The sequence below is a fragment of the Halyomorpha halys genome, unplaced genomic scaffold (genome assembly GCF_000696795.3).
Source record: "Halyomorpha halys isolate HHAL.00 unplaced genomic scaffold, Hhal_1.1 Scaffold91.1, whole genome shotgun sequence".
NCBI lineage: Eukaryota > Metazoa > Arthropoda > Insecta > Hemiptera > Pentatomidae > Halyomorpha > Halyomorpha halys.
In genome coordinates this window covers 1010481-1024782 of record NW_027110755.1, presented here as the reverse complement: position 1 = coordinate 1024782, position 14302 = coordinate 1010481, and the positions used below count along the sequence as shown (strand labels likewise).

The window sequence follows — 14302 nt, the reverse complement described above, 5'->3', positions numbered from 1 at the left end:
TTGAGATGTTTTTTCAGGTCATTTGGGAAATGTGACTATTCCACATTAAGTACTGATCAGAGGTGACTCCTAGGTTTTTAAGGTGTTTTGAAATGGAATAGTTATGTTATTGTGTAATAATGGATAGTAAGAAAGGGTTTTGAACCGACGAGAATGGCAGAAAGACAGAAAGGAGTGAAACCAGTTCAAAGAACTCTTAGACTGGGAAATATTTTGTAGTTTCATAGGATTGTGTGTTCAACGGAGTTAAAGGCTTTTGAAAAGTCAAAGATGACAAGCATTGTGATTTTCTATTGGTCTATAGAAGAATAGAGGTCTAGGGAAATTTTTAGCAGAGCCGATTGTGTGGAATAACCAGGACAGAAACCTGATTAGAATGGATTAAGGACAATATTTTGTCCTTGTTGAATGAGGTGAGTTGGGAATGAACAAATCTTTCCAAAGGCTTTGACAGGTTTAACAGGATGGTGATAGGTCTAAAATTGGAAGCTGTGGAGGGACAAGAGACCTTTTTTCTGTGGTTTAACTAGTACTTTTGTCCAGGCTGTGAGAAAAAGTTTTGAAGGAAAAAGTCGTAGTGTAGAATGGCAAGAAGGCTTAGTTTAATCATTTTTACTGGGATTTGGGTACAGAGCAATAAGGTCATCATGAGTTATGTGAAGGAAATAGAAGTGATCTGGATTAAATGGAGTTTAAGGAATAGGAAGGAAAAGTGGAAGGACCTGAAGCTCATTTGGAAAAGTATCACTTAAAAATGCATTAAGGTCGTCAGGTGAGATAGTAAGAGGATGTGGAGCCAATTTTGGGGAATTTTCCTCTTTGTTTTAGGATCAGGGGCTTGGGAGAGTTTACTGTGAAAGAACTTTGCCTGTGGATGGCATAAGAAGGAATGGTTAAGATTTCTATGGGGAAGGTAGAATAATCATCTGGAAGTCTAATATGTATAAAGCATCTTCTGGAATAATTTTTTTTTTCAGTTCTCAAATTTTATTATTTATGCAGAGGGTTGGGGAGCATCAGAAGGTAAAGAATTCGAGTAGTCCGAGTTAATTAAGGAAGATTAGGAGATGGATCACAGGCATTCCACCCTCTTGTTAATTGATTGGGAGGAATAAATCGGTTCTATGGAAAAGAATAGTGAATCAAGTATAGGATTCATGGTTTCTGGGAATAAGAATTAAGGTTTTACTAGAAGGCTTATTCAGAGATAGGGATAGAAGTGGGAATGTTATATGAGATTTTGATTAGGAATTCATCAAAATGTGCAGGGAGGGATTGAGAGTTAACATGGCAGGTTAGAAAAATATTAGTCACAAGGAAAAAAGGGGTTAAATGCAAGGAAGTGTTAATCCTAAAAATGAAATCATGCGACTTAAGGTATTAACTGATTCTGTCACCTAAGCTAAAGTTTCAGCCGTTGCAAAGCTGATTGAACAGGGTATATAAATGGCCCTAGTCGTCAAAACGCTTAAATTAAAAAATAATAAAAGAACGGTAGAAGTAGGAATGTTATAAGAAATTTTTATTAGGTTATGATAAGATAGTAACAATATTGGATTTTTTTGAGAGAAAGAGAGTAAATTTTGGAGAGAACAAATTATGAAAAGGCCTACTAATGTTTCAGAAAACTGAGTATGATGGGTAAATTGGAAAGATACGAAGAACAGATCAAGGGAATATTCTAGTTCTACTGGGTAAGTTTTATCAGGAGCGTTGGAGAGGAGGTTTGTGTTAAGGTCACCAGAAATAATTATAGTTATACCAAGGAATATGGGTGAGAAGAGTGGATTCAAAGGTTTCATCAAATTTATTTTGAGGAGGATGATGACAGGAGATTAGAGAAGGAGGAGGATATTTCTGTGAATAGATACTCTAGGTGTAGGGTATCAAAAGGAGTTTGAAGAGAATTTAAGTCTATCCTATTATGACGAATCAGTGTGTAGGGGCAGTTACAGAAGAAGAAGGGATTTTAGTTTTAAGCCAGGTTTCAGACACAGCGATGTGATAAAAGTTATTGAGAAAATAATGGAGAAATTTGTCAATCGTCAAAATGTGCAGGGACAGATTGATAGTTACCATGGCAGGTTAGGAGGATATTAGTCATATGAGAAAAAGGAGTTGTTTACAAGGAAGTGGAATAGAGAAGATATTGGAGTTGGGATTAAAGGAAAGGGTATATTTGATATTTTACACTTTTAAATCAATAAGAAAACAATAATGATTATAAATAATTTTGAAGAATCTATGGATGTGTAAAAAATAAAAATATGAAAGTCTAAATACAAAATTATATTCCGTGGGGAAAAAATGGGATATACAGTGAATATTGCAGACAATATTAATATGTTGGAAATAAAAATATAAGTCTTTAAATAGAATAAAGAATAAGATTTGACACAAGGGGAAGTGTTATTTTATTGATCTGTTACTGTTCTGTTCATTGAAAATGAAACCACAATTATAATCTGTAATTTCAACAATAAAATATTTTTATTTTTATTTCTATTATTTTTTTTTTACTTCATGGAAATAGTCCAAATATTCATTTAGCTTCAAATATGAAAAATAACTAAATTCACTAAATGTATTCAAATCAATTTTGTATTAGCAAGTAAATATGTCATCGAACCTGCCCTACTCCACGTCATCCTTTTAAGTGCATGTAAAGGTTGAGGTAGAGGAGGCTGTGTAGCGGATAGGCTCTCTGTCTATTGCTTACTAATTAACTTTTGGAAAGTTAGATTCTTGCTTAAGATGTAGAAAAGCCAAAAATCAATCATATAAATTCCTAAAAACGTTAATCAACATTTGTAACTTGATGGCCAAGCTTAAAATTTAATAATAAAACATCTAAATATTCAGCATATTTTTTGTTGGATTAGCTTTAATTTTGGGCATTGACCCAAACCTAATGTTTCAAATTGATCAAAAAAACCTTTATGTATTTCATTTTTCTGGGGATCTTTTTTGCCTTTTCCACCGTATCAGTTACTATTCTTATAGTATCTGTATCTATCACACCTCCCGTAGCCAAAACAATAAAACAGTGTAAGGATACAGTTCTATATCAGATAGGTCTTGTAGCATTTCTTAGAGGAAGGTTCCATTACTTTATGAAAACATTTTTGGCAATTTAGATACAGGAATTATTACAATAATTAAGTTATTTTAATATTCATAGTTATGTTAATAATTTCTTTATAAAGAAATGTAACACTTACAAAATAACTAAAAAAGTGTGGCATAACCTCACCATATCAAGGGAACTTACTTTAAGAATTATGTGATAACATGACAGTCCAAAAATTTAGAATAATGGTACACCATAATAGATATTACTCGTCAGTGGATGAATAAGAATAAAATTTTATCAAAATATGAAATGAATTCTTCAGACTAACAGTTTCCACATGTAACAAAATGATAAAATAGTGAATTGGTAAAAACAATAATGAAAGTCACAAATACAGTACCAGAGGGATATAACACTTATTGATGTATGTTGCTCCATTAAATTAAATTAAAATTTGTACCACTACAACCCATGAAGGGTCTGGGAGGTTCAGTACGTTGTAAGGAAGCACTGTTACTAGACCAACGGTTGTGCAAGGAGGTGATTTGGTCAGAAGAACAGATCGCTCGACCGCCAGATTTTTACCCAATTAATGAGGTTAGGTGAACTCCAGGCTACAGTGTAACAGAAAACAATATTCTGCCCAGCCAGATTCAAACACGGGTCCTTGAAGTTAGTAGCATCGTGCCTTACCACAGTACCACCGTGTTCCCCAAGTATATTGGTCCATGGTGGATGGAAATTCTAATATTTTTAGTAACAACCTACTTAAGAACAATGATATTGATGGCTTACTTCACAGTAGTGCTAAATACATTTCCACCAACTTTACAAACAATACAATTAAAAGTTCTCTCTTTTAGGAAAATTACACCTTTCTATTTGATTTTCCAGAGAGAACATTTAATTTTATTTTTTATAAAGCTAGTGAAAATGTACTTAGCAACACTATGAAGTAAATCATAGATAAATTGAATTCTGTATTTGGCCATTCTCATCTCACCTGGCATAATATCACTAAATTGTACTTTTAACATAATCAATTTTACCTTTAAGTTGTAAACAAAAATGTTCTAAGTTTAATGTTTTTCCTAGAACAGTACTAACAGGAATCTGCTAATATAATATTTATTAGAAACCTGAATATGACACTTCTGCCTCATATAAAAACAACTTTTAATAAGTGTATATACATTTACAGACTGTAACAGGATAAAGTCAACATCTCGAGTGCAACAGAAAAAGTCCTCTTGACAACTATCAAATTCCCAATCAAAAGAAGAATCTCACTTTTTGTGTTTTTTTGAATAACATGACTTTTCTTCACAGTCATAACTTCTGAGAAAATTGTGTTGTGGAAAGTAGGGAGGGTTTTATAAATAAAGACGAGTTTGTTTTCATAAACAGATGCCACGACACACTGTCCTAGAACAAGGCAGCATGCTTGCTTTGTTCTCAGCAGTATCCTAGTGTCGCGATCTACCGTTTTACTTACAAACCAAAATAATAAAACTTATTTCCTATAACAAATTGACTTTACAATTTGTAATGGAATGTAAAAAAAGATGAAGAAGGGAAGGGGTGCAAGTGCTGATTCTTCTTCAGTCTACTTCCTGCTAATGTGGCCTCTGGTTCCCATGAATTTCCTTGCCATGTTTTCCTGCTAACTAGCTAGCATGAGAGATTTTAGAGGAAAGCTATTACTTGGTGCTGTGATTCTTGGGAAAGATTACAATTTAATTCGCTTCAGAAAGCATTAGTCAGGTGATCATGTGTGGTCTCAAATGCAGAGCTTGCTGATATGCATTTTCACCAACAGAAATGCTGAGGCTGTGTCAGCATGAAGTAGACAGAGAGGAGAAATTACCACTCACTCCTCTCTGTCTACTTCATCTAAGTTTTTGTGATTTTTGTTGAAAGTAAGTACGCAGCTGAAAAGTTTAATAAAAGAACTTACAGTAAAATTTACCAAATCCAGGCTAGAAAATTTATTTTTGTATGGTAAAAACAATTTTTTTTTTCTTAGCATTTCTACATTTTTTAAAAATGCGATATTATTAACCATATTCAAAATGAGTTCAGAATCATATGTAGCTTGTATTATTGAAGAAAATTTTACGAGCTTCAGTTGTTTCAATTTTGCTGTAGAACTTAATGAGGAAAAGTTTTGTTATTTATAAAAAATCACAGAACTAAGATTCTGCCCTTATGGTTGAGAATTGGACTGGGGTCAAGAGGACTTTTTTTGTTGCATTCACCAGCTGGAATCCATATCACTTTACCCTGTTACATCATGTATGTAATTACTATTGCACCAATATAAGTGACAATCAATCCTTTCCTGATACTAATCAGTAATCGATATGCCTTAATCCAATGTTTAATGGTCATCATCTATACATTATAAAACATCTAAGAGATACAAGTAGTCAAGAGAAAAACAGATGTTTAACTTTAACAGAATCACTTAAAATATTAAGGGTTCTTGTAATGGAAAAAACAAAAATGTTTCTCAGGAATTTTTTTAATTTCATTATGTTAATGTAAAAGCTGTAAATTAAGACACGACTAAGAAAACCAAACACCTCTTGGTAAAAAACGATCAAAATTTTATAAGTAAAACTAATTGATAAAAATGTAGTTATTTATATACATATATATATTTTCTTCATGAGATCTAAGCATAGTGTAGGACAAGTAGATTGGTTTTATACTCATATTTTAAAGAAATGTTTCCTACTATGACAAATATTTCTCATAGCTGCCATAAAAAATGTTTTTTAAACATAATCTGAATTAATTGAAGTAAAAACAATTGAATTTTATATATAACATATCATGTACGGATGAATTTTTTACTTATATCTAGTGCAGATAAAAGCACAGTATAACTCTAATAGCATATATTTCCTTTTTACTTATTTTGTTACATTAGCCACACATCATCCCAGGGGTCAGGGGACCCTCCTGGGGGCACAATCAGGCACTAAAATGTGAAGACCCTTGAATTAGGAAGAAAATGTTGTGCATGATCCTGATCGAATCACCCCTCCCTGCTCTCCCCCCAGTATAACTTTTTACAAAGTACCGACACTGAACCATTGACCCTTCATGGGCTGTAGGCATGTGATTTTATGGCAGTGGAGACCATTTTTTTTTAAACATAATTGGTAAGGTCAAGTGTGAAGTCCTAGTTTTAGTCAGTCTGCAATTGGTAAGTGATCTAAATAATCTAGTGGTGATTTGAGGAAATTTGACGTTCTTAGTGAAGATATTCCAGTAGAGAAAGAATCTTAACAACAAATTAGTTTCAGCTGCCAAGGATTTCTTTTAGTTGACAGTGGAAATGAAAAAGAATGTCATGAGGGGTATCTTCCACAGATAGATGGACATCTTATATTATCTAACTATGCCTCTGATAAAAACATAAAAAGATATTTGATCTTAAAGAGTTATAGAAAGAAAACCTATTCCTCCCACCACTATATTTTGATTGTGAGAAATATTAGTTGACCTTGTTCCTCAGGTGGTAAATTAGAATTAAAAATTCTATGTGGTGACCCTTCTCTTGAAATAGAATATCTCTGTACCAAATATTACAGGAATGTGGCAAAATAAAAGCATTAATTTTTCCAAGAGAGTATTTTTCTTCATGAATAAGGGTTTATATGTAACATGTAGTAATATTATGAACACTAACTCGAATAAGAAAAACTCAGTAAGATTTTACAAAACCATTTATTTGTGAAAATATAAAATTAAGCAACAAGAGCAGATGCAGTGCTGGACTCATATTTCCAGTTTGGTGGAAGTCCACCTTTGGTTTTATAGTATCGAGCAAGCCTGTGGATTCTGGACTCGACCAAGATAAGACGGAACTTGGAGTCTTTGTCTTTCCTGCAAATAATAAATCAATTATATAACTTATTGTTAATTATGGTTTTGAAGTAATATGTACAAAAGAAAGAAAAATGACATTTTCTATGTAAGTTTTATATTGTGAAATCCTTCCTGTATTTCCTCACTATACACATTTGTTTTATTTCGCCTACGTTTCAGGGCTCTTTCCCTATCTTCAGGATGATACCTCTAAAACTTCAGCATTCTATAAAATATATTGCTCATCCTTTCTTATAAAATACATTATAGTCCTAATCCATATAAAACACTTTGCTGATTTAGTTATATTGTACTGTAGAAATTTTTTTCATTTCCATCACACTGGACACAAGTCCCTAACCTAATCCCTTCAAATTCTTTCCCACTACTACTAGTTGATATGGTTAAAATTTTCAATCTTGTATTTTATTATTTTAGGACCATTGTAAATTGGAGGCTATTATACCTGCTATTTATTTATCATATCTGCATAATTTATGTTAGTGTTTCATAGTTAACAATATTTTTTATATATTTAGTTATGTAAATAGCTTCCTTTAATTTTTTATTTTTTCTATTTCTAAAAACTTAGCAGTCTTTTAAATATTTCTGCAGTTATTCTTATGTTGCACAAATATGGTTCTTAGTGTTTTAGATGTTTCCCATACGTATATTTGGTTACACTCTTGACAGTCCCTCTAGTAAATCAAACCCTTGTTTATTCAATTTTATCCCACATGATGGTTAAATAAAAATTTGAATTGTTAATTAATAGTAGTAATATTGAAATAACTAAATTTGTTAATTTTTTTTTACATTATTTTGTATCTTTTTGTTTTCCTTGTTATTATTTGATCCTTTATTGTTACCACAGGGAAATTATTATTAGTATGATGGTGAAAACAAAAAATTTAGTAATCTACACTATAATTTAACTAAATTATAACTAAGTATTTTATATGGGTTAACACTAAATATACTATTTAGGTAAAAATTAAAATAACTATTGTCTTTTATAAAATAGAATATGTAATATATATTTTATAGACTGGTTAATTTCAAAAATACCATCCTGAAGATGAAGAAAGAGCCCTAAAAACACAGATGAAAGAAAAATATTTGCATACTGAGAAAGTATAGGAAGAATTTCACAATATAAAACCTAATGGAAAATCATGATTAATCTTCTAACACACAAAAAAAAGAAGAAAAAAAAAAGCATAAAATAATAGCATTAATGGTTTTTAAGAGTAATCATTATGCACTGTAAATTAAAAAAATTACTAAAACAGTGACGTTAATTGGAATTTTGAAACTACATTTAGTAAAGTTAGAAATTTTCTATTTAAAATTACAGTATTTTGTAGAACACAAATATATTTTTTACAAATAAAAATTTAATAATTTTATATTTATGAATACATTGTTTGTATTTGTAAAATCCTTCCTATATTTTCCCACTATGCAAATATTTTTCTTTCATCTGTGTTTTAGGGCTATTTCTTCATCTTCAGGATGGCATTTCTGAAATTGACCGTTCTATTAAATATATATTTTATATCTAACCAGTATAGTCATGATATTTTCCCAAAATTTCTAGATGACACAGCCACTCATTTAAATACTAATAATTATTAACCAGAGCCCATGAAGACCCTAAGGGCCAAATATTATCATACTTCCCAGTCATAAGAAAAAACATAAAAATAATGCCACTACAAGTCTAAAAAGATCTTGATTGCAGCACTTTATGAGAAATTGAAATTTTTGAACATGTTCTATAAAAAGAGGTAATATGATCAGTCACTCTCTCACCAGGTTTCCCCTTCGCTTTAAGACATAAGTCACGCTTGAACTATTTGAATTATAAGTACTTCTACTAATCAGAAAATAAAATAAGTGAATAGTCAGTTAATGTGCACAGACAAATTAGATTACCTGTTCCTTTCAAGGTGCTTCCTGATAGCAACAGCTTTCTTAATCAGAAAATAGAGGTCTTCGGGAAGATCAGGAGCTAATCCCATAGCCTTCATGATACGAAGAATCTTGTTTCCAGTCACAAAGCGTACTTGGGCAACACCATGTGAATCTCTGAGAATGACACCTAATAAAACCAGAAATATTTCATTTTATCATGAAAAGAACTAAGTTAAAAAGTATTTCTTACATAGTTATTAACATAAAAAAAAATTCAAATTATTCTTTCAGCTCAAATTTAAAGCTATTTGGTTAGTGTTATGGCTCCAAAGGTTTACTTGAGGAATGGGATACAAGGTAGTCCTAGAAGAATTTGGTTACCTCAATGAAAGTTTACTCACTTGAACATCCAAGCAGGGTAAGGCTATAATCAAATCGATGGCTTACTTCACACAGTTGTGTTAATTATATTTACACTAGCTTTACAAACAATACAATTAAAGGTTCTCTCTTTTAGAAAAAGTAATTAAAAAGCTGAAATTTGTCGAAAGGAGAGAACCATTAATTATATTGTTTGTAAAGTTAATGGAAATGTACTTAGCACCACTGTTAAGTGAGCCATTGATATGTTCAGGTTTGTTTTCATGACTTGGATCTTCTCTTCAACAATAAGAAAATGTTTTAAGTTCTGGTTCACCTATATTTCATTGCGTCAATGCACTTATGTTAAGACCAAGACCTCTTAATAGCATTAATAAGACTCTGGATAGGTCACAGCTGTTGGCATCCACTTTCTTGACTTAGGTAATAATGACCAAGCCATGGAGAGGAACTCATCAGTGAAAGATAACTTAAGAATTTAAATCAACTACTTAATTAAAATTATGATAACTTCATAAATAAAAAAAACCTAAGGTTTTATGTGAAGTTATTAATGACAAGAAAGAATTACTAAAGAGGATGTAAACCTTGCTGTTTAGGACTCCATGACTAAACAAGAAGCATTACTTGATGTTCACCGCTAAACATGCCTTAATTAAATAATTATCATGTAAGAGGTCTGTCTGTAAAATAATAACTCTTCATCAACTGAGTTTTTTAATTGAATTTTACAGAAGAGCTTTAATAGTACATAAATGGGGAAAGCACCATACAGAAAAAAAATCAAGCTCACTTAGTGACACAATAGATCTGGCTATGTTGGTAAATAAGTTAATAATACAGACATATTGAGAAAACTATTTTATATCCCAAGTGTTTTCATTACTCCAACGTTATACTACAACTTGACAACATTTAAATTTAGATCGAAAACATTAGGTCTTAAACTAAAATATTTATACTAGTTCAATAGAACAACACAAATTACCAACTATTTTTACTAATATTAAGGGATATTTAATATTATTAATAATGTAAGATAAAACAACCTTACTAGAATTATCATGTAAAAGCATAATTAAGAACACTTAAAAACAAAAGTTACAAGAAATTTAATGCTAAATGAATAGCAAAAACAATAAAAATTTCAATAATGAGAAACAACATTCCATTAGAACCATCAATACATATGCACCTAACAGCATTTCAGGGAAACCTGAAGCTAAACATTTTGTTAGCATAAACAATATCATAATGATACAAAAATAACGCAGGAAGAAAATGTTGATATCATATTATGATTTTCCAGCATCAGAATATTTTCACTTTAAAACAATGATTATATTCAACTAAAAGATCAGACAGGCAATACTTTAAAACAAAAATAAATACCTATTTGTGATGGGGTGAGGCCCTTTTTTCCTAGTTTGTAAATTTGTTCTTTAACATCTTCTGGTGATAGTTTCAGCCAAGTTGGGACACTTCTTCGATAAGGTAAAGCTGATTGGGATATACCCTTACTAAAAATAATAACAAAACAAGATTCTTTATTAGGTTAAAACTTGAATAAAATACTAAAATGGAGAATGACAAAACATGAACAAGATTGTCACAAATATGACTTAAATTGCATTAAATAAACTAAAAATGTATATTTAAATAAAAAAGACATAATTCTTTATACATAAAACATTTAAAAGTGTAAATAAATAATCTCAGTAAATCTCCTTTCAACCACGTTGCAGTGAACACATCTTTCGTACTTCAGGATGATAAACTTTTATTAGAAAAGGTAATAACATAATTTAAAGTTGATAATATATATAATATTAGATGATATTTACCCAGGAGCGTGCATACGACCCATGATTAATAATTGAAGAAAACAATCCACACGACCGAAACGTGAGAAGCCAAGAGTACTGAAGAAGGCTTCAGTAGAAACAATGTTGCCATTTTACTCGATAATAGCAACAAACAAAAATAAAGTTATTAAAAAGAACTATAAATCAAAATATATTCCATACTAAATTATAAACTTTAATTAATTAATTAGTTAATTTATCCATAAATTTTAAATTATTTATTAAATTATTCAATATGTATTTAGTTTACAAATTCTAAACAAGTAATCGTTTACATAAGCAATTATTATATGATTTCTCCGTTGAACTTAAATCTAAGTAATGGAATTGTACTTTTACCAAAAAATTGTATTTATCATATTTAAGAACGATATATTGTAATATGTCTATTTTTTACTTTTGCTAATGAGATAGAAAAGTAAAAAGGCCCCCCCCTCATCATAGACCCGAAGTATTGAATAAGAGCCTAAAAATAATAACTGCTCTTTTAACTTAAAATAAAGTGTGATCCATGCTTATTAATTACAAGTACTTTTTTTTTCTAAAGTTTTGTCTAAAGATAATCTCCATTATTAAGCAGGTACGTCGAGAGGAATTCCAAACCCAATTTATTTCGGGGGCACCTATTTGTAGATTGGCCAGAAAAGTGTGCATAGCCCTAAGTATCTTTTTCTCATTTTATTAAATTTTATTTTTATTCAATCTGAAACTTTCATGGAATATAAATCAATTATCTATTTTATTTTTATTGTTTAAATTAAATATTACAAACATAATTAGTTTAGAAACCAAATAATATTAGCAGTTATTTTCACAGCTGATAAATAGGAATACGGTATTCAGAAAACCATTATTTTTTTTAACTCATAAAAGATCATTGGCCATTTCATTTGAATGAAATGGGTAGAAAACCAATCCAATTAAGCGAGCAATCATTAATTAGGTCCATATTTTAGAAAACAATAAGTTATCAGCATATTGGAAAAATAAATCAAATTTATCCATGTTATTGTCCATTAGTTTATGTTAAAATTCAAAATGGGTTCAATCAATAGTAAAAAACCAACGATATGCCATACTTCATTTTAGTGAAGGAATTTTTTTCGAATCCCTCTAAAACAGAAAATAAAACATGAATTAGTAAATTGCATTACGTATGTGTTACATAAATCAAATTAAATACAACCCTTTTCTACCGTTGGTACTCGAAGGTATACAGTGAAATACTTTTGTAGATGAGGTTTGATGTGTCCATTCTGTGGGAATTCTGCTAAATTATTTGGAGGTGAGGGGCCTCATCAGGGGGCGTGATGTTTGAAACAGGGAAAGGAATGGATTATATTACGCTGGATCTACACCTTTGCCACTTGATGCAAATCCAAGACTTATACAATTGCTTGGTAAACAAAGGAAGCAAACGTCGGTATCCCCATGCTGGTATGTTCTTTTTATTTTTTGTCGGCTAGTACATTCCATGTTCATTATAAAATAGAACAAAATAAAGATAGTTTAAATGAAAGTAAACGTAAATATCAGTAAATTAGGTTGTAGATGATGTACTACTTAATAAATAAATTCTAATATTGTTTCATTCTAAAATTGTTATAAGAAACTTGTTAATCTAATTACTTAGACCTATAATTTTGTTTATCAGTATAATATATACTTAAACTAAAGTTAATTATTGAATCCAAAGATTGCAGAAATTCTTTTATTAATTAAAACACAGAGAGCATGAATATTTATCTGTTGGCTATTCTAAAACGATGCTAACTGAACATAAATGTGTGGATCCAGCGCCCTTTGATTTGTGCCCAAAAACCGACACTCAACAGGTTAATTCAAACCAGTTCAATCCTCAAAGTTAAGGCAATCCAAATGATCTATCCACATACGCAAATTTGCCAACCTTTAGAGGCACCTTTAGACATTTCTTAATCCTCCAGCACATGGCTTGGCTGTGAAGTCTGGGGAGGGGCATCCTTTACGAAAAGGAAAAAATTACAATCTTTTCAAAAGAAAGTTGTCAGAATTGCAGTGGATGCTCCTTGGTTTGTAAGAAACAGCCAATTGCACCAGGAATTACAAATAGAGACATTAGAGGATTACATCAAAAAAAGGTTCATAAAGTTCCACTCCCAGTTACCTACAGTTAAAGGAGCAGTGACCTACAACTTGGGAAACCCAACCACAACCCGATGACTGAAGCCCATGCTGCTGAAGGACATCCTGTTATAAATTATAGATTTATTAATTCTGTTATTGTCACTAAAATTTTATTTTATCTTGATTTTTTTTTCTCTTCATCTTTTTCTTAAATTCACTTTCTTTTTTTGTTCCCATTAGAAGCCAATTATTTATTTTGTTAAATCCATAAATGTCATTGTTTTTGTTATTAACTTAACTTTTATTTTATCTTAATTTATAACGTTGTGTGTAGTTAGAGTGTCTTTTATATGAGACTATACCCCTCTCCCCTCATAATCAATTGTAAAAAAAAATTACCTCTTACATTAACCATGTAAGACCCACCAGGCCAATCTGGTATTAAATAAATAAATAAAAATAAAACAGCACATGGCTGACTGTTCACGATAAAAACGTATTGTTAAAGTGGATTGAATGATTTGATGAATTTTACTTCTGGATAGATTCTGTTATTCTGTACATCTATACAGATACTATGTCTGTATATAGTATACCATATTGATGGGTATTATTAAAAATAAAAGTTATTAGTTCAGTGAGTTCTGCCTGAAAAGGGACAATATGATATGACTATAAGAGGACTAGACCTTGGATAGAGATATTAGGAAGGAGACTATACAAATTTTGGTCAAGGAAACCCACAGGTCTTTGAAAAATCCTTTATAAAACAGATGGTAACAACCCGATGACTGAAGCCCATGCTGCTGAAGGACATCCTGTTATAAATTATAGATTTATTAATTCTGTTATTGTCACTAAAATTTTATTTTATCTTGATTTTTTTTTCTCTTCATCTTTTTCTTAAATTCACTTTCTTTTTTTGTTCCCATTAGAAGCCAATTATTTATTTTGTTAAATCCATAAATGTCATTGTTTTTGTTATTAACTTTACTTTTATTATTTTATAATACAATATTTACAGCTTTTATATTACACATATGTATAAAAGTAGTTATTCGCTTCGAGTATTATTTACAAT

At 30.6% G+C, this 14302-nt stretch overlaps 1 protein-coding gene and 1 long non-coding RNA gene across 2 annotated transcripts in view; one reads left to right on the top strand and one right to left on the bottom strand.

Moving 5' to 3' along the window:
* Window positions 1-6792: 6792 nt before the first annotated feature.
* RpS13 (ribosomal protein S13) lies at window positions 6793-11233 on the bottom strand. Its single transcript, XM_014415071.2, has 4 exons — window positions 11095-11233; window positions 10643-10770; window positions 8891-9056; window positions 6793-6970 (listed from the first exon to the last, which is right to left on the bottom strand). Exons 1-4 carry the CDS (start codon window positions 11115-11117, stop codon window positions 6832-6834), a joined length of 456 nt encoding a protein of 151 aa, XP_014270557.1. The 5' UTR covers window positions 11118-11233; the 3' UTR covers window positions 6793-6831.
* Window positions 11234-11929: 696 nt separating this feature from the next.
* The window catches only part of LOC136796121 (uncharacterized), a 4585-nt gene continuing 2212 nt past the window's right edge, over window positions 11930-14302 (top strand). The window contains exons 1-2 of the long non-coding RNA XR_010843823.1: window positions 11930-12269; window positions 12351-12552. This is a non-coding gene — a long non-coding RNA (uncharacterized lncRNA). The remainder of the gene's footprint in view (window positions 12270-12350; window positions 12553-14302) is intronic.